The sequence below is a fragment of the Aedes albopictus genome, chromosome 3 (assembly GCF_035046485.1).
Source record: "Aedes albopictus strain Foshan chromosome 3, AalbF5, whole genome shotgun sequence".
Lineage (NCBI taxonomy): Eukaryota > Metazoa > Arthropoda > Insecta > Diptera > Culicidae > Aedes > Aedes albopictus.
The window spans coordinates 111,919,743-111,945,498 of record NC_085138.1 but is presented as its reverse complement, the minus strand read 5'-3'; the positions used below and the strand labels follow the sequence as shown (position 1 = coordinate 111,945,498).

Here is a 25,756-nt window from a genome sequence, read left to right as displayed (position 1 = left end):
GGATTTTAACAGGAATTAAACAGAAGATTTCCTAAAAAATCTTCCAAAGATTTCTTCAGACATTTCTCTAAGGAATTTCCTAAGAAATATCTCTCGAGACTCCTTCAGTAGTTTAAGGATTTCTTCATGAACGTCAAAAAAGGATTTTTTTCAGAAAATTTTCCCTCTTTTTTCAGAAATTCATCTAGATTTATTATAATTTTAAACGCTTCTTGTGAAAATTCTACCAAGGGCTCCTCCAATAATGGCATATAAACTTCGTCAGAGATAATTGAAGGAATCTCTAGAAGGTTTTTTTTTAAATTTCTCACTCGGTTCTTCCCAAATATCTCCTGAGATCCCTCCAGAATTTCTTTAGGATTTTACAGGAGTATTTTATGAAATTACATAAAGACGGCTGGAGAAAATCTTCAAGGGTTCCATTGAGGAATTTCTTAAGAATTCTCTGGAGAGAGTTATTCGAGAAATTGCAAAAAATCAAAAGGACTTGAGGGTTTCTTTAATAAATCTCTCAATAAATTTCTAGAGGGATTCTTGGAGGATATTCTGTAGCAATTCCGGGAAGAACTCCTGGAGATTCTTCTGGAGAATTTTTTTGAAAGAATTTCTTGCAAAATGACTAAAAGTTATTAGTGTACAAACATCTTTGTAACAATTATTATTATTATTTCTTTATTATAGAGATTTTCAGCCCTAGGCTGCTTTGTAACAATTTCTGAAATAACCCCTGCTAGAGGAGGTGTCAAATCGTGAAGAATTCTTGAAGGAATTATCAAAATAAAGTTCTAAAGAAAACGAATTTTTAAAGGAAACTTTGAAAGAAAGCCTGGAAAACTGAAGTATGCTGTGCAATAATTCAAGAACAATTTCTTGATGTATTTCTGAAGTAACACCAAGAAATTAATCCTAAAGTGATACTTGAAAGAACTCTTGGAATCTCTGAAGGGATCCCTGAAATAATTTCTTTAAGACAAATTTCAATTAATCCCAAGAGAAGTTTATGATGCAGCCCTAGGAGCCCTGATGATCTTCTGGGAAACCCCTGGGAAGAACTTCCTGAAGAATCTTCTGAGAATTTTCTAGAGCAATTTCTGAAGGAATGCATGAGAGAATGCCGGAGGAATTCCTGAAAAGAATCCTGGAGCTAACTTGAGCCGATAAGTCATTTATTCAATTCATACAATGACCATACGAGAGTGGAAAAAGATATGTCTTATCACTGCCCGTATTTGATAACAATGATATTCACAAGCTCTTCAACTAAGCCAATCTACCTACCTACTTGCGGTAAATTTGCATCGTCCACAACCAATCAGTTTCGTTTCGCATCTCGCTCATCTTGGGAGGACGCACGGCTCAAATCCATCCAATCAGACGCGGCTAAAAATAGTTTCATGAAGCGTCAGCAGCTGAAGTTTATCGTGCTGGGTGCCGGCATCAATGGTTTGTCGTGTGCTTTCCGTCTTGCGGAGCACTATCCGGACGCTCGCATTGAGATAATTAGCGAACGATTCAGTCCCAATACAACCAGCGATGTTGCCGCAGGGCTTTGGGAACCTTATCTCAGCGGGGACACTTCGAAGCAGATGTTGAGGTATGAGTGTACAGCACAGCGCATGTTCGTTGATTTGGCACAATGTCGAGTTGATGAGATTTTTTTTCTAGAAAATGGTCTCGCGAGACTTACGAATATTTCCACCGGTTGTGGAAGGCTGGCCGTGCTGACGAATGTGGGATTTCTTTGGTACCGTTTATCTCATGCTCTAAAGGCCCAGAGCCAGATGACATCTTTTGGAAGGATTTTGTGTTCCATTACGGAGACTTGACGCGGGAAAGATTGGAGCAATTGAGTCAAGAGCATGGCGAAGAGTACAAGTAGGTATACTCGAGTGCGAGTTCTGAAAATCCTGAACAATTTGTTCTTTAGATCAGTTCTGACATATGTTGATTTTGCAGGTCCGGAACGGAATTCATAACGTTCACTTGCGAACCAACTAAGCTGATGCGAGTCTACACCGCTGTCCTCAAATCACGCGGTATTACTTTCCGTCAACAGAAGATCGGATCCATTCAGGATCTAGCCCGGGAAGCATCAACTTCCACATATGTCGTCGTGATCAACTGTTTGGGGATCGGATCGCGTGAGTTACTCAACGACAGCAAAATCGGTCCCAGTCGAGGTCAGGTTCGTCGTATTGAAGCTCCCTGGATGTTCCACGTGTTCTGCAACGACTCGGCCTACGTTATTCCCAACACCGGAAGTGTTACGATGGGTGGAATAAAGCAGATTGACGATTATGAGCTGGAGGCACGGCAGGAAGATACGGAGACGATCAAACGGGGATGCCATGGGATTGTACCGGCGTTGGAACGGGCACCGGTGAAAGGTGAATTCGTCGGATTGAGACCTCTACGGCAGGCGGTTCGTGTGGAGACTGAGTGGATGGAAACAGGTTTGTAAAGGCGTTGTACATAGCACTATCGAGGGATGATTAAGGTCAACACAACTGGAGCAACAGAGTTCTAGAACCTTACTTTCGTAAAGTGCCCCGCACAATGCATACGTTTGCGTGTGCGTGACAGTAGTTTGACACATTTCGCATGGGAAAACTGTCAAAAAAACGCAAACCTCGACGTAACGGACGCTATGTGCTCCAGGCTTAAGGGGAACTTCTATGTATCTAGGTAACCGTGTGGACCTGGTGTTAGCTTCTTCTTCTTTATGGCTCTACGTCCGCACTGGGACTTGGCCTGCCTCTCTTCAACTTAGTGTTCTTTGAGCACTTCCACAGTTATTAATTAAAGGCCTGCCATTGCATGAATTTGTATATTGTGAGGCAAGTACAATGATACTCTATGTTCAGGAAGTCGAGAAAACTTTCCCGACCGGAATGGGAATCGAAACCCGCCGTCTCCGGATTGGCGATCCATAGCCTTATCCACTGGGCTAACTGGAGACCTGGTGTACAGGGTGTCTACTCATAAGACAAAATAAAATTCCCTGAGTTTTCCAGGGTGATTTTGAAATGTTAATAGTTAAAAAATAGCCCAAATTTTATAAAATTTGTATACTTCTCAAAAAGTGTACAAAAATGTGCTCAAAACTTAAGTTAAAAATTTTAAGAAAAAATCGCAAGATTTACTATCTAAGAGATTCCACCAAATTCTTCCAAGAACTGTTTAACAAAACTCTTTCGAATATAATAGAAAAATCGGTAATTGAATATTTCTAAATTTTTCCCAAAGTTCTTTTGAGTTATTTCAAGAAATTGCTTTGACATTTCCACCTACAATGACATCCAAATCAGAAAAAAAAAATCGAGAGTTCAATCAGTATAAATTCCACAAACTATTCTCTCGCGATTTTTGCAGAAGCTTTTCCGGGGATTTCTTCCAGAGACAGTTTTCTGATATTTCTCGTGGGTTTCCTTGCAGGACTCCTTTTAGAGGTTATTAGAGTTCTTCCTTTAATTTCCTCAATATATCCTCCTGGGATTAGTCTAAGATTTTTTTTCCGAGATGTTCCAGTTTCTCTCAGGATATCTTTCGAATTTCCTCTCGAGATTTCTCCAATAACTCTTTGCGGAGATTTTCGCAAAAGTGGAGCGGGATTCTCTCAGATATTTCTCCAGCAATTTCTTACAAAAAAAAAAACTCGTAAATTATTCCAGGAGACAATAAGAGAAAATTCTGAAGAAATCCTATAAGAACTCTGGGATCAATTTTTAAATAAATCCCAAAAAAGGAGCATCTAGATTCTTGTGGTAGTTTCTAGTAGAAATTCCGGGAAGAGCTCTGAGAATATTCGCGAGAAAATCTGTAAGAAAATAATCTCAGGTGGATCACTGCAAGAAATTAGATAGTCAACTACAAAGAAAAGTCATGAAAAATATCCGAAAAAAAATCACGGGACGAATCCCATAGCTTCTGTAGAAATCCCAAAAGCGTCTCCAAAAAATCTTAGGAGAAAGTCCAGGATGAATTCTGACAAACTCTGAGAGACATCCCAGGACCAACACCTGAAGAAACTTTGGGAAACATACCAGCTGAAACTTCTGTAGAAATCTAAGGAGAATCTCTCGAAGAAAGCCATCGGAAATGTATAAAAGAAATCACAGGAGAAACTTTGGAAGAAGTTTCGGAAAGAATTCCTGCATAAACAACTCTTTAAAACACTTGCACGAGCTTTTGTAGAAATCCCCCAAGAGCCCGACAGAGATTCCGTGACAACATCTACGGTGTTTCCTGTGAGAAACTCTTGTGGAGATCTCGTGATAAATCCTGGTATTAACCTATGGGAACTCTGGGAACAATACTGGAAAAACTTCTAGAGAAAAGATCTCCGTGAAAATTCCAGAAGCAATTGATTAGAGTTCCGGAAACCTGGAATATTCTCAATGAAGAATCTCGGAAAGAAATTTTCGAGCCTTGGAAAAATGCTGGAGGAATTCGGAAGAACCTCCGGAAGGAATTAAAACAAATGGCGTGAAAAAATACGGAAGGAATCTTGTCAAAAACCCTGGGAGGCAAATGTAAAGAAATTCCAGAAAGAAATCTTAACGGAATTTCTGGAGCAATCGTTGTAGCCGATTTTCTAGATACACTAACACTACATAATCGAAAAAAATTTAATTCATACCCACGATGTAGTAAACTCTGTGGACTCTTTTAATAAAATTCGTTACTTTTCATTCATAGGGTCTTGTACCATTTGGGCAGGTGTACCTATTTTGGGCACTTGCCGCTATAACTAAGTCAATTTCAAACCGATTGATTTGAAATTTTGTATAGAGTTAGGCACGTACAGTATCTAACTCTGTACAAAAATTCAAATCAATCGGTTTGAAATTGACTTAGTTATAGCGGCAAGTGCCCAAAATAGGTACACCTGCCCAAATGGTACAATACCCTACGACCCATTTTTTTATTTATTTTTATTATCGGTGTAAAATTTCCCTGAGTATTCACAATATTCCCTGAGTATTCCAGGGTTTTCCCAGTTAAATAAAATTCCCTGAGGAATCCCGGTTTTCCAGGTTTTTCCAGGTAGTAGACACCCTGTGTTAGCTACTTTCAGTAAAAATGAAATGACACTCGGGAGTTAGATTCCAAGTAGCGACAAGTACGTTAATTATTCAATTTTAAAAGCGATAGTTCCAGTTCCACATGTATTGCGTGACGGTATCCATAACCTAATTATATATCTGGTTTTCGATTTGAATAAGGTCGTATGAACATAGGAATCACAGCAAACATACGACCTATTCAAATCGAACGCCAGATGTAATAGATTAATTTGAAGATGCCGTATAACTATTATTTAACAACTGCGAAAAGGTCGAAAAAGCACCTTCTCAAGATGTTATTCAGTTAGTGGTTACATAGGAACCGAGAAAAGAGCAATGACTTCGTGACATAGATGCTGCTCGCACAGCATATACATGTGGATTAAGTTGAATTCATTGGTATAGGGCTTGCATAGAAGCTTCCGTCCATATGTACAACACAGTAACTCAGCATCAAACTGATTGAGGACGCTTTGTTGACGTTTAGGTACATTCACAATAAATGTTAGTTGGGAGTTTCTTCATAGATTTCTACAGGATTCATTCAAAGATAATTCCTAAGAATCATGCAAAGATTCCTCTCAAATTCCAATCAGGGATTTCTCCAGCAGTTACTTTAGAGATCTGTTTTTAGGAGTTCCTTCAGGGATGTCTCCAGTAGTTCCTTCAAAAAATCACAAAGAAGGATTCAGGGATTGGTGTAGGAGTTTCATCAGGGATTTTTTCAGGAGAATATCATGAGTTCTGCATTTATGCAGGGCTACCTTCAAGGATTCCTCTAGGATTTTTTTTCATAAATTTACCCTGGAGTTCCTTCGGGGATCCCTTGTGGAATTTCTTCAAGGGTCCATCCTGAAATTCCTTCAGGGAATCCTCTTGGAAGTACTTCAGGATGCCTCATAGAGATTTTTTAGAGATTCTTTCGGTAGTTTTTTTCATTGGATTTTTTAAGGAGTTCCTTCGAAGCATTCTGCAGTACTACAGTAGTTCTTTCAGTGATTGCCCCATAGGTTCCTTAACCTTTCAGAACGAGCGTCATCAAGCAGCTGAAACTGCACCGCGCTCGCGCTGTATACGACGAGCGAGGTTTTTTTGGCGGTGTTGTACTTTGTACAACGACGCGCGTCGGGTTGCCTAAGGTATTCCAACAGAAGCTCCATCAGGTATTCTTGCCGAAATTTTTTTCAGAGATTCTTTCAGGAGGAGTTTTGGATACCGGCAAGAGATCCATCAGGAATTCCTACAGGAGGTCCTTTGAAGATTATTCTAGGAGTTCCTACAAAAATTAGTCCAGGAGTTCCTTCAGAAGTTTCAAGGATCCGTGCAAATGTTTCTTTAGAGATTGTAATTGTAATTGTAATTGGTCAGTCCACACCCAGGCCGATAACTGTCAACCCATCTGCTTGTAGGCAGATGTGGACCTACTAAGCCTCCCCCTTTAACATGTCCTACACCGAATTAGCACACCGGGATCTTCCACAGGCAGGCGCTGGCGTTACCAGTCCCAAAACAAGTGTCAGATACATTAAATAGATGGGGTAGAGGATATAGGAAGATGTGGGAATAGGATGGGAAGAGGTAGAAAATGAAGAGATAGTAGAGAGGTTTCGATTTTGTTCCTGAAACGAGAAAAAGAAAGAATGATAAAGAACATTAGCGATAAGTTCATAGATTATGATTTGGTCGATAATTTCTCATCTATTTTGTTTCCATATCGTTGCATCGGTGACCATTTTCATCGCCTTTCTAGTTTTTGTTAGAGCCATCTCGCGTTTCGTCATAGCCCCGTAACGTGGGTAGATCACCTTATAATGGTGCGTTACGGTGTAAGATCTACCATAACAAATTCTGATCTTGTAATTTTTTAGCTTTGTCAATTTAAATGCAAAAAAAAAATCCAAGATCATAATTTGTTCTACTTTTTTTTTTTTTTTTTTGTATTATGTTTTTCTATTGCTAATAAACCATTTGTTTCAGGAGGATTCAGGTATTTTTTGTCTATGCACAGAGAGATTTATTTTCGAAAATTATGTAACTGTTGTGAGCCTATCACCTTTTAATACTATTTTCTATTTCAGATGTACAAGCGGGCAACCCTGCAGTCGGGACGACGAAACATCCTTCTTATTTTTTTAAGGGTCAAGATCGCCATATCATTCGGTGGCGGGTAGACCACGTTATCCGCGTCGTTTTTCTTCGAGCCGAGTGTCGTAATGTCGCGGGTGTGGACGCGTTTTTTTTTTTTTTTTTTTTTTTTTTTTAGAAAAATTGATTTTTTTTTTCGGATTGCCAACCATGGTTTTTTTTACTCGTTTCACGCGATCTTGTTTAATTTATTTTTTTTAGATAAATTGAGATGTTTTTTGTTGTTGTGTAACGCGATTTAAAAAAAAAAATTCTTTTATTTTGTTATTTTTCGAGTCACCAATTTTTTTTCCTTGCGTTTTAAACATTTATTGCAAAGTTCCGATGACCCTGGAGGGATCGGTTCTGCTTGTTCCTCGCACTGAGCCGAAACATACTTGTTTATACAATAAATAGAAAAAATATCTTTTGATTTTATTTTCTTCAACTCGTTTTACGTTTTTTTTAATAAATTGAGATGTTTTTTTTTCGTTGTTTTCGCGTTTTTTTTTATATACACTGAAACCTCCATTTAAGTCGATGCATGGCTGATCGAAAATATTTTTTACCGTGCAAGCAATGACAAAACTATAGACTTTTATATTTTTTAACACTTCGCATGACAAAGGAGATTTGTCAAAAAATATAAAACTGTATAGTTTAGTCATTGCCGGCACGGTAAAAATTATTTTCGATCAGCCATGCATCGACTTAAATGGAGGTTTCAGTGTAATTGAGTTTTTTTTTCCGGATCGCCAAATTTGTTTTTTTTTCACGCGTTTCAAACATTTACTGTGATGTTCCGATGACCCTGGAGGGATCGGTTCTGATTGAGCCTCTTACTGAGCAGGAACATAATTATTTAAACAATAAATAGAAAAAAAATCTCTTTTGATTGCCGGCTTTCAAAAGATTAAATTTTAACCAACTAAACAACCAATGCCGTGGGTCCATCGCCAGCTTTTCAGGCGAATCCTTGACCTACATAATACATCTCCCAACCACCCACTCCGTAGTACTTATGGGAGTGTCACTGAGTCGGAGGCCTCTTATATAAGTGCTACATCAACATTTCCTTCCCCTATCCCAAGTTACGGTAAAGATGGGCGTGGCCGGGAATAATGACATTTGTGCTTTTGGTATTCTTGTATAAGATTGGAGCGAAGTTAACTCCCCAGCCTTGTTCCGAAAAGCAATCCATGCAAGATTAGCAAAAGGTACATGAATGTTGTTAGTATCCAATCTACGAAGTATACCGTAACTACGCTAACGCTAACGCTAACGCCATCTCGCGTTTCGTCATGTCCTCTTTGCCGGTTGGCGACGTTCGGGATGTAAGTAGAAAAGCATGCATTTAATATGATTACGACAGTAATTGTGATCTCAGTACTTCCAGCCCATTTGTCCTCTCCTCTTCTTGGCGCAACCTCCTCACTGGGACAAAGCCTGCTGCTCAGCTTAGTGTTCTATGAGCACTTCCACAGTTATTAACTGAGAGCTTCCTCTGCCAATGACCATTTTGCATGTGTATATCGTGTGGCAGGCACGAAGATACTCTATGCCCAAGGAAGTCAAGGAAATTTCCTTTACGAAAAGATCCTGGACCAACCGGGAATCGAACCCGTCACCCTCAGCATGGTCATGCTGAATACCCGTGCGTTTACCGCCTCGGCTATATGGGCCCTTTTATCCGCAGTACATATCAGGCATCCCGTTTTAACAAGTCCTACACAGAATTAGAAACCCGGATCTTCCACAGGCAGTCCTAACTAGTGTCAGATAAGTTCAATTGAGGATAGGAAGCGGCGCAATGAGAAGACAGTAGAGAAGGTTTGGTACATTGGTAGCTGTGTTCATGTGATGTTTGTCTGACATTGAAAAACTATTTTCCGTAGGTGTTTAACTCTCTACCCCAAATTTAATACCGGAAAAATATCTGATCAGATGTATAGTTTGGCAATTCTATTGCGACATTTGCACCCATTTAGACTCGGCCCGAATTCATTATCATCACAATTTCGCACACGACTTCGCAGCGGCTAGCGTACACAACTTCGGTTGATTTCATGACTTGGGCGTCGGATGCACAACAAGTAAACAAAATAAGTTTGATTAGTGTAAAATGTCGCTGGAAAATGATGATCTAATGGATTATCGAATTATCACAGTAGTCTAAACATCAATGAGAAACCCAATATGTCCATACATCTTTTATCAAGAAGGAATAATGTTGTTTACTGTTATAAAATAATTCAGTTAAAGGGCAGCTAATGATGTGCAAATCTTCTTCGATTGCTCTAACTTAGAACAGCTTGAAATTGAAAATCTTATAAATAAATGCCTTGCAGATGTAGCCGGTTGGGCCAAAGAAAACTCTCTGATCCTAAATACAAGCAAAACTCAGGCCATTTTAATAACACGTAGTAGAAACATCAATCAACCAAACATTATTTTGAATGGCCGTAAAATAGAGTTCTCGAATGAAGTCCTTAGCTTAGGAATCACCATTCAGAATAATTTTGAATGGGATTCATTCTTACTGAAACAATGCGGGAAAGTATATGCATCTCTTCGAACTCTAAGAATGAAAGCAGCATGTCTTAATGTCCAAACCAAATTGATGCTCTTCAAAACACTAATCTACCCACACTTTTTGTTCTGTGATTTTGTTTTACCACAAGCTTCAGCTTACATTATAAACCGCTTCAAAGTGGCATTAAATTGTTGTGTCCGGTTTATTTTTAATCTCAACAGATATTCTAGCGTGACTCATTTACAGCATTTCTTGATTGGTTGTAAATTGGATAGTTCTATTAAATTGAGAAGCACTGTTCTTCTCCATAGCATTTTGAAACCCAATGCCCCGCCTTATTTATTTTCCAAATTAGTCCCTTTCAGAAGTCAGCGTGGCAGAAAGTTTCAAATACCCCGATATAGAACATCACAATATGGGAGTTCATTTTTTGTAAGAGGTGTACATTTCTGGAATGATTTACCTTCTGGAATTCAATCGATTGTTTCAGCAGGCGGGTTTAAAAGGGCGTGTATTGAGCATTTTAGTTAGTTAATTAGTTAAATAAGTAATTTAAAAATTGATTTTTTTTGTAATTCTTATGAGTTTTTTTTTCTAGCAACCAAATAATTCTTGTCCTCAGCACTTAAACATAAAAGACAGCAGTCTTAAGTTTGAAGAGATCAGTAAATAAATAAATAAATAAATAAATAATGCATTGTAATCCAGAATAAACCTACAGAAAATATCCCAATAAAAAGTTAACACTAGTTCAACTAACTACACAAACTAAAAAGTGTTATTATATTTTACCAATGATTTCATCCTAATCTTGACCCTTACAAAGTTATGCGCTTAGTGGACAATGACCAAAAATAGTCTTAATCTTGACCCTAACATAGTTATGCGCTTGGTTGGACAATGACTAAAAATAGTGTTGTTTCGACAATAGTCACATACTATGCCCGCAGACAGACGTTCAAGTTTGACTCAGCAGCTTGTGTAAAAAACATGGCCGCCACAAATTGCCAAGTGGCAATCAGCGAACAGATGGCGTTAGCGACGTTCATATTCAATCGCTGCCTCACATGTGCGTTGCGAGCAACAACTGTCACTACGGTCGTCTTCCAGCCGGGTGGCGGGAACAGACCGCACGTGTTGCACGCTAATCCAGGGATGAGAAATGTACTGGAAAAAACGGTAACCGGCTGTACATTTGACATTTTTCCACACGAACATCACAAGCCCAGCCAAACTCAAACTGTTCGAAAAATAAATGTCATAACATTTTTTTTTCCTGCAGCCTTCTTCCTCGAAACGGTTTCCAAGCTCGAGAGCGCCAGTACTCGAGCACAACGACGACAAAAATTTCTGTCTCTCCCATTTTCGCATTTTTCTGCGTTTCAAACCGCTTCCAGACAAACTTCTTTACATGCATCACAAAGCTGGGAGTGTGCTCTAGCTATTTGTGCAAATCGATTTAAATTATCTATCAAAACAAGTGAGTTATTAGCAGTTGAAAATATTTGACATTTTTCGCAATCACCCGCCTCAGCTTGACTGCTCATAAATATTTTCGTGGGGAAGCGAAAACCATCAAGCGTCTGCTTGACTGCCGTCGGCGCGGCGTCTGATGGTATTGGTGCTGCCGTTGTTTTGTTTTTATTTTACTGCTAGTATCGATGAACGGTAAACAGAAAAAAGTCTCATTCTCATGCCTGTTTCCACATAATTTGTGCAGAGTAAATGACTTTTATTTAATGTCTAAAATCTTTTGCAAAAATTAGCGCAGGACTCTTGTAAAATATTTTACACATTATTACTTTTATTTTACATAGATTTGCTTGAATAAAACTGCATTTGGATGAACTTCACTCGCATTGGGAAATCTTTGTGAATGTGACATAAATGTAGGAATGGTTTTGACAGTGTTTGTTTTGATTTTATTTTTCGGTGGGTGGTGAATTGGGTGGTAAGCAAGCGGCTGGAAGCACGTGGTTTCTCAAACTGTCAACTGCACGCGACTGCACTGTGGCAATCGGTTGCCTAGGTGTCGCTAGTGAAAATTTACATAGAAAATTTGAATAAATTTGTTCGAGCTAGAACGTCTGTCTGCGCTATGCCCTACGACATTGACGATTCTATTGTCTATGGCTCACCTATTTAGCGCCACCCAGCAGGGACTTGGTCTGGTACCCAATTCAGTATATCCGCTCCACGTAATGTACCGTACCTCTTTCGATTTGTGATATATTACGCGGAACATTACTCTCTTCATTCGGATAGCGACTATGTAACCCATTGGATTAAAAACCTCCATCAAACATGAAGCGATTAATCGGAGACTGAAGACTCTATACCAAATTTGGCTCAGAGACAGGTAATCAGTGAAGTCAGTTTTTCTCGTTTGTCAGAGACGATTGATACGTATTAAGACAAACTTTCCACTGCATCTGCCAGCAATAATCGGTGATCGATCAACATTTCGAGTACCTACCCCAATTTACACAAGAATGCCAAGGATCACCGCTCATGCTTTACAATACAGTTGGAAAAACTAGAGCAACACCTGGCCACAATGATGCATAAAGCACTAAAGCGGACCGGAAGTGTCGGTGAGCCAGCCCCACCAAGGATCCGTGCAAATGTTTCTTTAGAGATTCCTCCAGAAATTCCTTCAAGGTTTTCTCTAGTAGATCCTTCAGAAATCTCTCTAGGTATTCCTTCAGAGATATCTCCGGGATTACCGTCAGAGATTCTTGCAAAATCATCCAAGAATACCTCCAGGAGAATTCAGGGATTCTCTCTGAAGTTTCTTCAGAGAAGTTCCTTTAGGGATTAGCTCAGGAGTTCCTTTTAAGATGATTCCTTCAGAAGTTTTTTTTAAGCCCCAGGGATTCCTTCAGAAGTTTTTTTTAAAGAATTCTTCCAGGAATCACACCGGGAGTTCTTTCGGAGATTTTTCCAATAGAATTTAGGCATGCCACCAAGAGCTACATCAGATATTTTTCCAGAAGTTTCTTCAGTAATTCCTACTGGAGTTCCTTCGAGGATTCTTTTAGGAGTTTCTTCAAGAATTTCTTTCTGACTAATTAAACACATCTCCAAGATTTCCTTTGAAGGATCCCTAAGGACTTTCTCCAAGGGTTTTTATCAGGGAATCCTCCAGGATTTCCTTGTGGAGTTCCTCCGTTCGGGGATTCATTTTGGAATTCCTCTAGAAAATCCTTCGGGATTTCTTCCTGGAAATTATTCGGAAATTCCCCGTGGAAATCCTTCGGGGAATCCTCCAGAAAATCCTTCGGGGACTCCTTCTAAAAATTATTCGTGGTTTCCTCCTGGACATCCTTCGTCGATTCCTCCTGGAAATTCTTCTCCGCTGGAATTAGTCTGGGGATTCCTGTCGGGGATTCCTCCTGGATTTTCTTCGGGGATTCCTCCTGGTATTCCTTCGGAGATTTCTCCTGAAATTTCTTCGAGGATTCTTCCTGGAACTAATTCGAGGATTCTTCCAAGTATTCCTTCGAGACGTCTCCTTGAATTTCGGCGAAGATTCCTTATGGACTCTCTTCCAAAATTCCTCTGAATTTCTTTCGGTATTCTGCAAGGCTTCGTTCGAGGTCTCCTTCTGGAAGTCCCTCGGGGATGTATCCTGGACTTCCTACGGGGATTCTTTCTGAAATTACTTGTGGAATTCTCCTAAAATTTCAATCAAGAATTTCAGAATTCAGAAGTTTAGAAAGATACTTGAACCACCAGGGTTTCATACAGCAGTTTCTGCAGGGAGTCCTCTACGATTTCTTTCAGAGATTTCTCCTGGAATTCCTTCAGAATTGCTTCGTAGATCTCCTTCGTCAATTCCTCTTCGGCACATCCTCCTCCATCAGTTTTTCGGGGCCTCCTCCTCGAATTACTTTGGGGATTCCTGCTGGAATTCCTTTGGGGATTTCTGCTGGTGTGCTTTCGCGGGTTCCTGCTGTAATTCTTTCGGAATTTCTCCTGGAGTTCCTTCGGGAATTTTTCCTGGAACTCCTTCGAGGATTCCTCCTGTATTTTCTTCAGGGATTTCTCCTGGAATTTCTTCGAGGATTACTGGAGATTCCTTCCTGGAATTCCTTCGGCGATTCCTCCAGGAATTCCTTAGAAATGTCAACTTGAACTCCGGCGGGGATTCCTTTTGGAATTAGTTCTAAAGTTCTGAACTTCTACACTTCGTTCGAGGACTCCTTCGGGGATTCCCGTTTTTTTTAGTGAATATACCGCTGTGTCAACAACTGCTCAGTCGTTGATCAGGAATTTGGGGTAAAAAGTTGTACGCTGAATTAAGAAGGGTTTGTTATTCCTGTGTAATTCGCGCGTTCCAACCTTGTATAGTGGGCTAATGAGATCATCCAACCAACTAGCAGGCAGCAGGAACTTCCCATATCTCCTATAAATTACGATGTGAAAGTTGATACAGCTGCTCACTCTCACTACCGCGTTTGAGAAGCTCAGCCGGAAGTTCATTTTTCCTAGCACAGTAGGCTTGTTGCTCTCCAGTCCTCTAATGGCTGTCCTGAGCTCGTCTAGCGTTGGAGGTTCCACAACTTGTCCGTAGTTTTCGATTCCAATTCTGTTTGTCGCTCTTCCATTCCCATCGTTCAACAATACCTCGAAGTGCTTTCTCCTCCTCGTAGCCACCATTGTATAATCTATCCCATCAAGATCGTTGCACATGACGGAAGAAGGCACTGTTTTTCTCGGCACGCCATAAACAGTTTCGTGAAATCTCCGCATATCATTCTGTTCCATACTCACTTGCGCTTGAGTAATCACATTTTTTCCTCATGCTCTCTTTTCTTTTTGCGATGGATTCGTTTTTCGGTTACTCTTGCTTCCCTGTATCGCTTCCCGACTAGGAAATTGTAACAAAAATATAACATAATTATAATGGTCTAAGGAGCCAGCCTTCTGCTATGTTCGCTTTATACAATCGTTCGTATGATTTGCTAATGTTTCTTAAGGAATAATTGTATTCGTTGATGGCGTGATGGAGAACTGAACTATGCTTCCTATTTACAGGCGACGGCAATCGGTTTCCGGTGATCCATAATTACGGCCACGGGGGCAGTGGCATCACCCTTTCCTGGGGTTGCGCCGGAGAGGTTCTCACCCTGGTGCGCAACGTTATCGGCGAGGACATCCCCGCCGGCAGAAGGAAATCGAAGCTGTAGCAGTGACCGTCAAGTCGTCTTATCAACCACATACAGAGATTTTCAATACAAACCAGAGATTTGATTAGAAAGATGCATTACAGTTCCAGTCATTGTTGTAACCCCCTAGAGATAGAGGAAATATAAACAGAAAATATTTGCGAGAGTTGCAAACTGAACTTTTCCTTCACATGGTAGAGAAATATCAGTACCTTGCCTTGTACCTTGTCGGTACGTTCCTCAATGGCTCGGGTCGCTTCGTCGTGAGGTGTTTACGTGCCGCTTGTCCAAGAGGGATTAAAACGAGACAGATAGGAACCCGGCAAGATGCAGCAAGTACCGGAGATGGGGAGGCCGTATACGCTGATAAGGGATGGGAAGACGATTATTTAAATTAGCGCCCCGAAGGCGATAGAAATTTCAGTTCGCGTACGGTTATCAATGAGAGAAGTGCACAACCGGAGAGGTATTAGATTTGAAAGGAAAATAGACGAATAGAAGTGACTGTAGTGATGAAACAGATTGTGGTTCTTGGAGCCGGAGTTAACGGGCTATGTGCTGCCGTCCAGTTGGCTGAGTATTACTATAATGTGGCCAAGGTGACGCTGATCTCGGAGGATGTTACTCCCAACACTACCGGTGATTTGTCGGCGGGACTGTGGGGTCCGTACTATTGCGGCAAAACGCCAGATCACAAAATTGTGTAAGTGAAGAGATAACAGACATGGTTCGTTATATTGTTTCGAAAGCTTAAAGATTTTTTCAATGCAAGAGCTAGTATAGGATTAACAATAGAACAACAGAGACATTGGTGCTCCATCAAAACTACCTAGCGTACCTTTCTTATTACATTCGAAGCTAGACAGAGTCCTAAGTGCGTTGTTTCAGAAGAGCAATCTAAGGGCACATAGGTACATACATAGATCTGAAGCGGTAAGCGCGAGCTTTTCAGCAAAACCATGCCCGAGGGCGAGGGGTTCGATTCCCGGTCGGTCCAGGTATTTTTTGGTAATGGAAATTTCCTTGACTTCCTTGGACATAGAGTATCTTTGTGTCTGCCACATAATTTACACATGCAAAATGGTTATTGACAGAAGAAGCTCTTAGTTAATAATTGTGGGAGTGTTCATAGAACACTAAGCTTCTAAGGCTAGAACACACCTGCTTCTAAGGTTTTATTCCAGTTGAGTTATCGTTACGGTAAGAAGAATAAGATTCTTATTGAAAAATTCCATTGTTTTCTGAGATTTTAAAAGTTTATACACTGTGATTTCTGTTAGGCACAAGACTCTCCATTCAAATAGCGATCAAACTTAGGTGAACGGAAGATGCTTCAATCATCGAATTGATTCTGTCATCATTTCAAGTTAGCTGCGAACACAATGTTATCAATAACTTACATATTATCTACCTATGCACACTTCGTCTAATCTTGTCGTTTTTCCTCGCAGAAAGTGGTCCGCAGATACCCACGTTTTCTTCCATCAGCTGTGGAAAAATGGCCTCGCCGCCCGACTCGGAATCAGCCTGCAACCATGCACCCGACTCACAACGGATCCCAAAGGCTATCCGGAACCGTCCTGGAAGGATATCGTATTCGGTTGCGTCAAACTATCCCAGAAGGAGCTGGAACGGTTAAGCTATGAACACGGTCGAAGCTATACCGGCGGTTACCATTTCGCGACCTTTACCTGTCAACCGGTAGGACTGTTGCCGTATCTGTTCAACCGGTTCATCAATGTGGGCGGTCGATTCGTGCAGACCAAGGTGGACAGTATCGAAAGTGTTCTGAGCGGGAGGAAGGTGGATTTGGTCGTGAATTGTACCGGACTGGGATCGATGAGCATGCTGGGCGACAAAGAAATGCTACCGATTAGAGGACAAATTGCACGAGTTTGCGCTCCGTGGGTGTTCGAGATTATCCTGGACGATAGCGACGATGGAAATTATGTGATCCCGAAGTAAGTTAGCAACTAGGTACATGTTGTACGAACATGTGACACATTGTAATTTTACTTGCAGCACCGAAACCGTAATACTGGGAGGAACCCACCAGATGAACGATTTCAATCGGAATGTTAGTAAGGACGATAGCAAATTCATCTTCGATGGATGCGAACGAATGCTGCCGAGCCTGAAGAACGCTGCGTTGGTACAGGAACAAGTTGGATTGAGGCCCGGTCGAAGCACTGTTCGACTGGAACTGGAACACTACAGAGCAGGTGAGAGGAAATTTTCCGTTGTTTTTAGCGCGAGCGCGCGTTGTCTGATCCCATATGCAATCTCAAGATGGAATTGCACGAGACTCTAACATAGTAACAAGATGCGGAACTTCTGCTGTTGTAAACAGATCAGCAACGAGTGCAATGAGATAAGCGTATTTACAGTCAGTGTGTTGTTCTGATGCAAAACTGCAGTCGGTGGAGGTCATGATTTATGACATTGGCCTTTATAGGCTGTGTAATAACGATTCCGGGCTATCTGCTGTGTTATTAAACTGTCAACTTTGCGGGGATCCATATTCTATTCCTACATTTCTATATTTAAATTCCCTCTTTTCAATGTTTCTTAGAGGCTGTCCATTTATTACGTAAGGGGATTTTCAAGATTTTTGGACACCCAAGTCAAGATTTTTTGTATGGTGCGTAAGATTTCTCGTCTGCAAAGCACACAAATTGACTGGATTTTGTGAAAATCGCACTTCGAATGCTGAGCTCGGCTCGTCACATTACACCTTCCAGAGGGGTCTGGTACGTTTGGCATAAGGACATTTGGCATAAGGACGTTTGGCATAAAGGACGTTTGGCATAAAGGACATTTGGCATAAGGGACGTTTGGCATAAAGGACGTCTGGCATAAAGAATATGTGAAATATATTTTCCCTCTGGAGAAAAATTAAAGAGCAGCCTTCAAGGGAAAGAAGGCAAACTTGTTGTTGGTACATTATATTGGATCTCTTATTTTCGAAATAATTTTTTGCTTCCATGAATTTGATTTTTTTTTCGGAAGGGGAATGTTCCTTCTCTTGTATATAGGCTGTTCTTCATCGATACAAGCAATTTATATTCCGGTAATGGTTCTTTCCAGCAAATCATCCTTGTCTGCATAATAAATCCATAAAAAATAATGCATTATAATGTATTATCCTTCTTTTGTATACTTATCCTTCTTTTACGTTAAGTATGTAGTTCACTTTTTACTAAAATCATTTTATGCCAAACGTACTGTTCCGACGATAGCTCAGGGTACGATTTTCACCGGAAGGGATTTCAGTCGTAGTGATTAACGTGTTGGTTTATAATTTTCGAATAACTTGACTTTATTAGGGACGATTTCTTCACCTCGGCTTAACCGGTAAGCCAGGCTTACCCATACAATTAAACCTGGCTTAACGATTAAGCCAGGGTGAAGAAATTGCCCCTTAATTACATATTTTAACTTCGCGACGACCTTGCACCGCGAAGCCTATCAGTGGACTGTTGCATGTTCATTCATGCCTGTCGATCACTTGCCTATTCCGTTTTGAATGGTTTTCTATTCTCCACACTACCTAGTGAGCTTTCATTCTAGGCGCGCAAACTGTCTACACAGAAAAGTTCCTACCTATCACTGCGTTCTATCCTACAGGGCGCCCAAATGTATATCTTTTCGTAATAGTTCATGACGTCATACAATATTCATTTTTCTTTCGTAACTTATTCATTTCGCGTAAACACGTACTTTAGGCTAAATAACCATTATGCCAAACGTCCTTTATGCCAAATGTCCTTAATGCCAAGTGTCCTTTATGCCAAACGTCCTTATGCCAAACGGCCTTATACCAAACGTACCAGACCCTTCCAGAGCGATGTTGTAGAGTAGGCATGAGAATCCGTCACCTAGCCGTAGTCCCCGGAGAGATTCGAATGAACTGGATAGTTCACCCAAAACCCTTACGCAGTTTTGCACACCGTCCATCGTTGCTTTAATCAGTCTAGTTAGCTTCCCAGGACAGCCGTTTTCGTCCATGATTTTCCATAGCTCTGCGCGGACGATACTGTCGTATACCGCTTTGAAGTCGATGAACAGGTGATGCGTTGGGACCTGGTATTCACGGCATTTCTGGAGGATTTGACGTACGATGAAGACTTGGTCCGTTGTCGACCGGCCATCGATGAAGTCAGCTTGATAACTTCCCACGAACTCAGGTGACAGACGACGAAAGATGATCTGGGATAGCGCTTTGTAGGCAGCATTCAAAAAAGTGATCGCTCTGAAGTTCTCACATTTCAAATGGTCGCCATTCTTATGAATTGGACAGAATACTCCTCCTTCCACTCCTCCGGTAGCTGTTCGGTTTCCCAGATCCTGTCTATCAGCCGATGCAGACAGGTGATCAAGTTTTCTGGGCCCATCTTGATGAGTTCAGCTGCGATACCATCCTTACCAGCTGCTTTGTTGATTTTGAGCTGGTGAATGGCATCCTTAACTTCCCTCAGCGTGGGAGTTGGTTCATTTCCAAGTTCATTTCCGTCCTCCGTTGCACTGGCGTCGTCGTTTCCTCCGTTGCCGTGGGCTCCCGTGCCTACGTTTTCCATGCCGTTCAGGTGCTGATCGAAGTGCTGCTTCCACCTTTCGATCACCTCACGTCCGTCCGTCAAGAGGTCTCCGTCTTTATCCCTGCATATTTCGGCTCGCGGCACGAAGCCGTTGCGGGATGCGTTGAGCTTCTGATAGAACATCAGTGTTTCTTGAGAACGGCACAGCAGTTCCATTTCTTCACACTCCGCTTCTTCCAGGTGGCGCTTTTTCTCCCGAAAGAGGCATTACCGCAGCATTACCGCCCTCGCTGCGTTCTTCTCCTCCAAACCCGTTCTACACTCTTCGTCGAATCAGTCGTTCAGTCGATTCCGTTCCACGTACCCGATGGTGCTCTCGGCTGCGTCGTTGATGGCTGCTTTTACAGTTCTCCAGCAGTTCTCTAGAGGGGCCACATCGAGCTCGCCCTCGTCTAGTAACGCTGCCTCAAGATTGTACGCGTATGATGAGGCGACATCCGGTTGCTTCAGTCGCTTAAGCTTGTACCGTGGCGGTCGCCGATACTGTATATTATCGATGACAGAAAGTTTTATGCGTAGTTTTACCATCACCAGATAGTGGTTGGAGTCGATGTTAGCGCCACGATAGGTCCTGACGTCGATAATGTCGTAGAAGTACCGTCCCACATTGGAGTAAATCACATCAAAACCTGATCATAAGTGGAAAAACTCAAAATGAAGTAATTGGGTTTTCCGTTGTGTTTTTGCTAAGTGTAGTTATCGTGTAATTGTTTGACAGCTAAGCAGTGTCCAAATGTTTTGTTTACGCTTATCAGAAGAGGTTAAGTGAAGCTGAAGTTTATCCGTTTTCTTTGATATGACTCACAGCGCGTGCTAGTTTTGACCGTACAAAGTGAATGAAATTGATAGTCAATCAATTCAACGATGCAGTTTGTTAAAGAAGGTTAATGTTGTTATTCTGTTAATTTGAAACCCAAACAAATTGGCGTTGAATTTACATATAATATATGAAAATATTGAAAAAAATATTTGATGGAATCCTTTACCGTACATTCAAAATGAAATAAGTTGATTTTCCGGCTGTTTCCGGAAAATCTGCTTTTAGTGTATGATAAAACTATTGTTCCTCTTTCAAATGCAGAAAGAAAACCTTCCGGATGTTTCCGATTTCAAAAGTTGCAACACTTTGAAAAAATCGTGATAATTATATTATTATATGATATTATTTGCCTTAAAACACTATTTGGCCCTCTGAACGTATTTTTGCTGAAAACTAGAGTCCAACAGCTTTCAAGCAAAAAAAAAGAAGTTTAAAATCGGTCAACTGGTTCAGAAGTTGTGATTTTTTGAAAAATTTTAGTTTCGAAAAATCTTGACTTTTACAATCATAAAATTGGTCACCCTAATGACGAAATAAAAATTATCCGGAAACTATGAAATACGTTTCATTACTAATTTGGGTTGCATTTGGGTTGCGAAAATGCGTCAAAATAATTTTGATCAGTTTTGATGTACTAGGTGCTCCACTGTGCGTCCGTCAATCAGAACGTGGTCGATTTGCGATTTCGTCTGCTGTGGTGATTTCCAGGTGTAACGATAAGGGAGGCTGTGTTGGAAAAAGGTGCTACGTATGGCCATGGTGGTTCAAAAAATCTTTTTTGAATATCACATTCAAATCGGACGCCTCATTAATTAGGGCAAAGTTAAAGCTGATAGAGTAGCCTAGGAGTACCAAGGATCAACTAACACTATAGGGCACTTGGGCAAATGCTACGGTCAATTGAATGAAAAACATCGTTTTCCCATAGTAATTCCCATACAAACTTTGGAAGGCCTGTGCACTCTCAATTTTCAACCAATTCAGCTCAAAATTTGGGAGAAGGCATAAAATATGGCTATGAATCGAAAAAGGGGTGTGTAGCAAAAACGAGTTTTTGAACCTTCTTAATGGCCATGTTTTCGGAGGCGGCGAAATCAATGAGTCGTACTCGTAGGCAGTTTCTGTTCGACAGCTGGTGTGCGCTAAACATTCCAATCGTCGGTTTGAATTCCTCCTCCAGGCCTACCTGTGCGTTTAGGTCACCTATGCTGCCGCCACTCGCATAACAGTCCCATCTTTGCTGGGTTTCCTATTCATATGGGACTGTTTTGCGAGTGGGGGCAGTATGATGATCTTGACGTCGTGGTTTGGGCAGCGGTCATACTCGCGTTCGAGCTGTGTGTAAAATGCGTCTTTGTCACTCACCATCATCAATGCTTCCGGAATGAGGGCTGTGCACTTTTTTTATGGTGATGTTAAAGAATTGGCCCTTGATCCTCTACCTGCACATTTTTCGTCGATCGGCCACCAACCGATCACGCGCCTCTGCATGTCCAAACAAAGCAAGTCCCTTAGTCTAAGCAAAGCATCTATTGCTTTACTGGGTGGAAGCATAGCATGTAACTATATAATTTATTTTTCCACAATTCCAGGTAATTTAACCGTCCCAATCATCCACAATTACGGCCACGGAGGATGCGGTGTAACGTTAGCGTGGGGATGCGGAGCAGAAGTCTTGGAACTCAGTCAACAACTTAACTTGGACGCCGACAGCAAATCCAAACTGTAAATCCTCGGAGGGCAAACGTTCGGATGCAATCAATTTCAACACAGAGTATATAATACTTGAATGAGATTTATCGCCTACACATATATTCCTTTAAAATAGCAGCATAATGATAAGAGTTTGTAAAAGAGAAATCCTAAAACAATGCCAGTTGTCCTATCGCCCATCACGTGGGGATATTGTGCAACTGATTTACCGACTACGACGGAGTCATTGTTACACCTTTCGCGGAAAGAAATCCATGTATCCAAGTACTGTACTTACGCATCCTCGAGATTCAGAACCGGTCGAACTGGATGACGTCCTTCATGAGGAATCCACGCAGCTGCCAGATGGCGTCAACGACGGCTTCCGGCTTCTCGCGGCCCTTCTTGCCGAGCCAGTGCACCGGCAGGCGGCTAGCGTCCTGATTGGGAATCGACTCCCGGGTGGCGGTCAGCGTCTTCTGCCAGGGCGTTATATACTCCGAGTTACTCTGGAGGCTCTCTATGTAGCGAATGTATGCTTCGGAGTGAAGCACGCGCTGGGGCCGTGGTGGCACGGTGACAAACAGCGGTTCGGCTGGGGGAGCTGGAACGACTGTTGTTAGAAGGGATGGGAGACATGAATTAAATCAGTGAAGGTGGAGTACATGTTGAGATTTACTGCCTCATCCATTCCCAACAACAGTACCATGTGAATGGGAAACCCAACAACGATGGGACTGTTATGCGAATAGAGGGACAGTTCATTTGACATGCATTTCTGGATAATTTATCTTTTTGTACTTAGATGACACTTCATGAAATTAGTAATCGCGTATGAAGCGTAAGAAATCTCAGACCGCCTTCCCTAAATAAACAATTACGTAGTAAATTAATGTTAATCCTTGTTTTAATTAAAAGATTCAATGAAAATAACTTCGACACAAAATATCTGAACATGGTTTTTTTTTGCGAAATTAGTTAGGCTGATACGTGCGATACCTTCTGCCTCGATTCTGATATTAGATGGAACACAGCAAAGTGATACATTTTCAAAATCAATGGTTTAACCCTCGAGCAGTCGCATCTTTGACTACCTGCAGTGACGCCGCGCTCACGTTGTGAACCACATGCGTGCATTTTTCATAGTGCGTGTACTCAGTACACGACGCGACCGCTCCCGGGTTAACATTGCACTCGGGGGAGCGATTAGGAAATTAGAGGAACCATAGGGAAAAGTGGGATAGTTGGCTAAATGAAAGCGCAATGAATTAAAAACAATATTAACATCTCGTAGTAACTTTCCGAATGAATTCATGGAAGAATTCTTGCAATAATATACGGACTTTTGGAGTACTTTCTAAAGTAACTTTGATTGGAGCATCTAGAAAAAAAAATGCAGAGTACCGGAGTAATTACTACCTTTGTTCATTCTTGAAAATTGTTTTTTTTCGATTCAGTATTTTTTCCAGGATATCTGGGAGGAAATTCCGAAACAAAAAATCAATTTACAAAGGTGAGCGAAGGTAGTACAAAATTGCTAAAACAAAACTACCTAATAAGTTTTAAATATAGAAACACAAATATCTATCAATATCACAATGAGAACATCAAAAAATGCATGCAAAATATCTACCTTGAATAGCTTTAATAACTAAAATTAATAAATAACGAAAGAAAAACCAAAACTCACAATTATAATACGATGCTGGAATGTAATTACTTGACTGATTATTTGCACCGGACGCCTGACCGGATCCTCCGGCCGATGCTTGTGCAGCTGCTGCGGCTGGCGTTGCAGGAGCCGCTCCTGCTCCACTCGCCCCACCCGCAGCACCGGACGGCGCTGCCGCTCCCGGACTAGCAGCCGCAACCGGCACCGTCTGCTGTTTGACGATCGTCGATGGATGCGGTTGCGAGACGGAGTGCCGCTTGGCCGGAGTGAAATTTTTGCTACGATCCTGCGGAAGGACCAGCTTGGCTGCCGTTTTCGTCAGATGCACTTCGCGGACGTGCTTCACCAAGCGCTGCATGTGCGGGAACGGTGGCATGTTCCGACGGAAACGGACACAACCCCGCCAGATGCAGACGAACTCCTGCTCGGCGTTCTTCATGAACGTCTTGTAGACGCACCCGGTAACATCCGTGATGCAATGCTCGGTGCAATCAAACGGATCCTCGAACTGGTGATCACACTTATCCCAACAGCATTCGTAAACCTAGGGTGGAAAGCACGAAGAGCCAATTAGAACTCATCCTTTCCCCAGAAACCCAAAAGACATAAAACACGAATCTACTACTTCTAAGAAAAAGAGAGAGACAAAATCTGAATGAAATATCAGGGCTACTACAATAGATTCGACGCTCTCGGTCAACTAACATGATTGGGCATAATTTCTTGGACGAGCGGACCATCCGGTTTAGCCGGGGCCGGGCTCGGACAGCTAACCTCCCCATTTTCCGCTACAAATTTGGCCGCATTTTCCTCGTTCATCTTGGTGGCCTTCTGCTCCCACGAGGTCTTCTCGGCGTCGGTCAGGTTGCGCCACTCGTTGCCCACGATCCGGCTGATTTCGCCGAACGTCGCTTCCGGATGGGTGGCCACGACGGTTTTCCGGCGTTCGCTCGAGTACAGAATGTACCCGGTCACCAGCTTTTTGCCCTCCTTTTTGGCCTTCTTGCTCGACGTTTGTGGCGTTCCGATGGAAACCGGAGGCACCGGGGAAGCCGTGGCGACCACGTCCGAACCAATGGACGGGGGACCGTCGATCGAGTCATCGATGATGCCGAACTCGTCCTTGATATCCTGCAATTAGCGACAGTTGTGGTTTGTTTGATCGAATTGGTTGTTAGTGATGTTTGGTAGTGATTAGGCGAATTGAAGTTAAGGTAATGATAATATGCTTAAATGATATATGGCTATTATTAAATATACTAAATGTTTGTGGAAGTACTGTAAAAATTAACCAACCTGTAATGTAAACCGATTGTTAGATACGTTAAATTTGATCCATTGATTAGTTTAGCCCTGATTTTTCACGTTAGACAAATGGGTTAGATGACTGCAACCGTGGTTAGTTTTTAGTAGTGTTAGTGGTTTAGTAGTTTGGTTAGTGGTCATACACAACAAGTTAGTAATCAATATGACTAAGCTCGGCGAATCGGAGTACTCATTAATGTGTCGCAGACAAAGTACATAATGGCAAAGGGCTCTAGGGAGGAATTAACGCGTTCGCGCCCCAAATTTCAATCGACTGCGATGAAATCCAGGCGGTTGGAGAATTCGTATACTTGGGCTCGCTGGTGACCGCCGACAGCGACACCAGCAGAGAAATTCAGATACGCATTGTGGCAGGAAATCGAGTTTACTTTGGACTCCGCAGAACTCTACGATCGAATAAAGTTCACCGTAACACGAAGTTAACTATCTACAAAACGCTGATTAGACCGCTAGTCCTCTATGGGCACAAAACATGGACCCTACGTGCAGAGGACCAACGCGCCCTTGGAGTTTTCAAACGGAAGGTGTTGCGTACCATCTACGGCGGAGTGCAGATGGAAGACGGGACCTGGAGAAGGCGAATGAACCACGAGCTGCATCAGCTGCTGATAGAACCAACCATCGTCCACACCGCGAAAATCGGGAGGCTACGGTGGGCAGGTCACGTCATCAGGATGTCGGATGGCAACCCGATTAAAATGGTTCTCGAGAGCCATCCGACCGGTATAAGAAGACTCCTAGGTACAGCAGAGGA

At 41.8% G+C, this 25,756-nt stretch overlaps 3 protein-coding genes and 1 long non-coding RNA gene across 10 annotated transcripts in view; 2 read left to right on the top strand and 2 right to left on the bottom strand.

The window, feature by feature from the left end:
* Nucleotides 1–1,223: 1,223 nt before the first annotated feature.
* On the top strand, nt 1,224–15,058 carry LOC109423387 (D-amino-acid oxidase). Its single transcript, XM_029876087.2, has 4 exons — nt 1,224–1,594; nt 1,666–1,875; nt 1,957–2,453; nt 14,764–15,058. The coding sequence occupies exons 1-4, from the start codon at nt 1,239–1,241 to the stop codon at nt 14,913–14,915; spliced, it is 1,215 nt and encodes a 404-aa protein (XP_029731947.2). The 5' UTR covers nt 1,224–1,238; the 3' UTR covers nt 14,916–15,058.
* The window catches only part of LOC134290253 (uncharacterized), a 145,406-nt gene continuing 127,112 nt past the window's right edge, over nt 7,463–25,756 (bottom strand). Inside the window, exon 2 of the long non-coding RNA XR_009998882.1 lies at nt 7,463–11,819. This is a non-coding gene — a long non-coding RNA (uncharacterized LOC134290253). The remainder of the gene's footprint in view (nt 11,820–25,756) is intronic.
* On the top strand, nt 15,322–22,243 carry LOC115254205 (D-amino-acid oxidase). The gene is made up of 4 exons (XM_029876003.2): nt 15,322–15,597; nt 16,346–16,855; nt 16,917–17,116; nt 21,905–22,243. The coding sequence occupies exons 1-4, from the start codon at nt 15,407–15,409 to the stop codon at nt 22,039–22,041; spliced, it is 1,038 nt and encodes a 345-aa protein (XP_029731863.1). The 5' UTR covers nt 15,322–15,406; the 3' UTR covers nt 22,042–22,243.
* The window catches only part of LOC109409544 (protein polybromo-1), a 33,380-nt gene continuing 29,721 nt past the window's right edge, over nt 22,098–25,756 (bottom strand). For 4 of the 7 annotated variants that reach the window (XM_062857346.1, XM_062857350.1, XM_062857348.1 and 1 more), the window contains 3 exons: nt 24,382–24,807; nt 23,695–24,220; nt 22,098–22,617 (listed from right to left, as the gene is read on the bottom strand). In XM_062857346.1, the coding sequence (XP_062713330.1) occupies nt 22,316–22,617; nt 23,695–24,220; nt 24,382–24,807 (1,254 nt within the window). In that variant the 3' untranslated portion in view covers nt 22,098–22,315. The remainder of the gene's footprint in view (nt 22,618–23,694; nt 24,221–24,381; nt 24,808–25,756) is intronic. The other 3 variants (XM_062857351.1, XM_062857352.1, XM_062857349.1) reach the window with 2 other exon arrangements.

Coding starts and splice junctions, on each gene's coding strand:
- LOC115254205 (XM_029876003.2), top strand. CDS start 15,407: ATGAAACAGATTGTGGTTCTTGGAGCCGGAGTTAACGGGCTATGTGCT. Junction 16,856..16,916: donor GGAAATTATGTGATCCCGAA/GTAAGTTAGCAA, acceptor TTTTACTTGCAG/CACCGAAACCGTAATACTGG. Junction 17,117..21,904: donor ACTGGAACACTACAGAGCAG/GTGAGAGGAAAT, acceptor CCACAATTCCAG/GTAATTTAACCGTCCCAATC.
- LOC109423387 (XM_029876087.2), top strand. CDS start 1,239: ATGATATTCACAAGCTCTTCAACTAAGCCAATCTACCTACCTACTTGC. Junction 1,876..1,956: donor GAGCATGGCGAAGAGTACAA/GTAGGTATACTC, acceptor TTGATTTTGCAG/GTCCGGAACGGAATTCATAA. Junction 2,454..14,763: donor GACTGAGTGGATGGAAACAG/GTTTGTAAAGGC, acceptor TCCTATTTACAG/GCGACGGCAATCGGTTTCCG.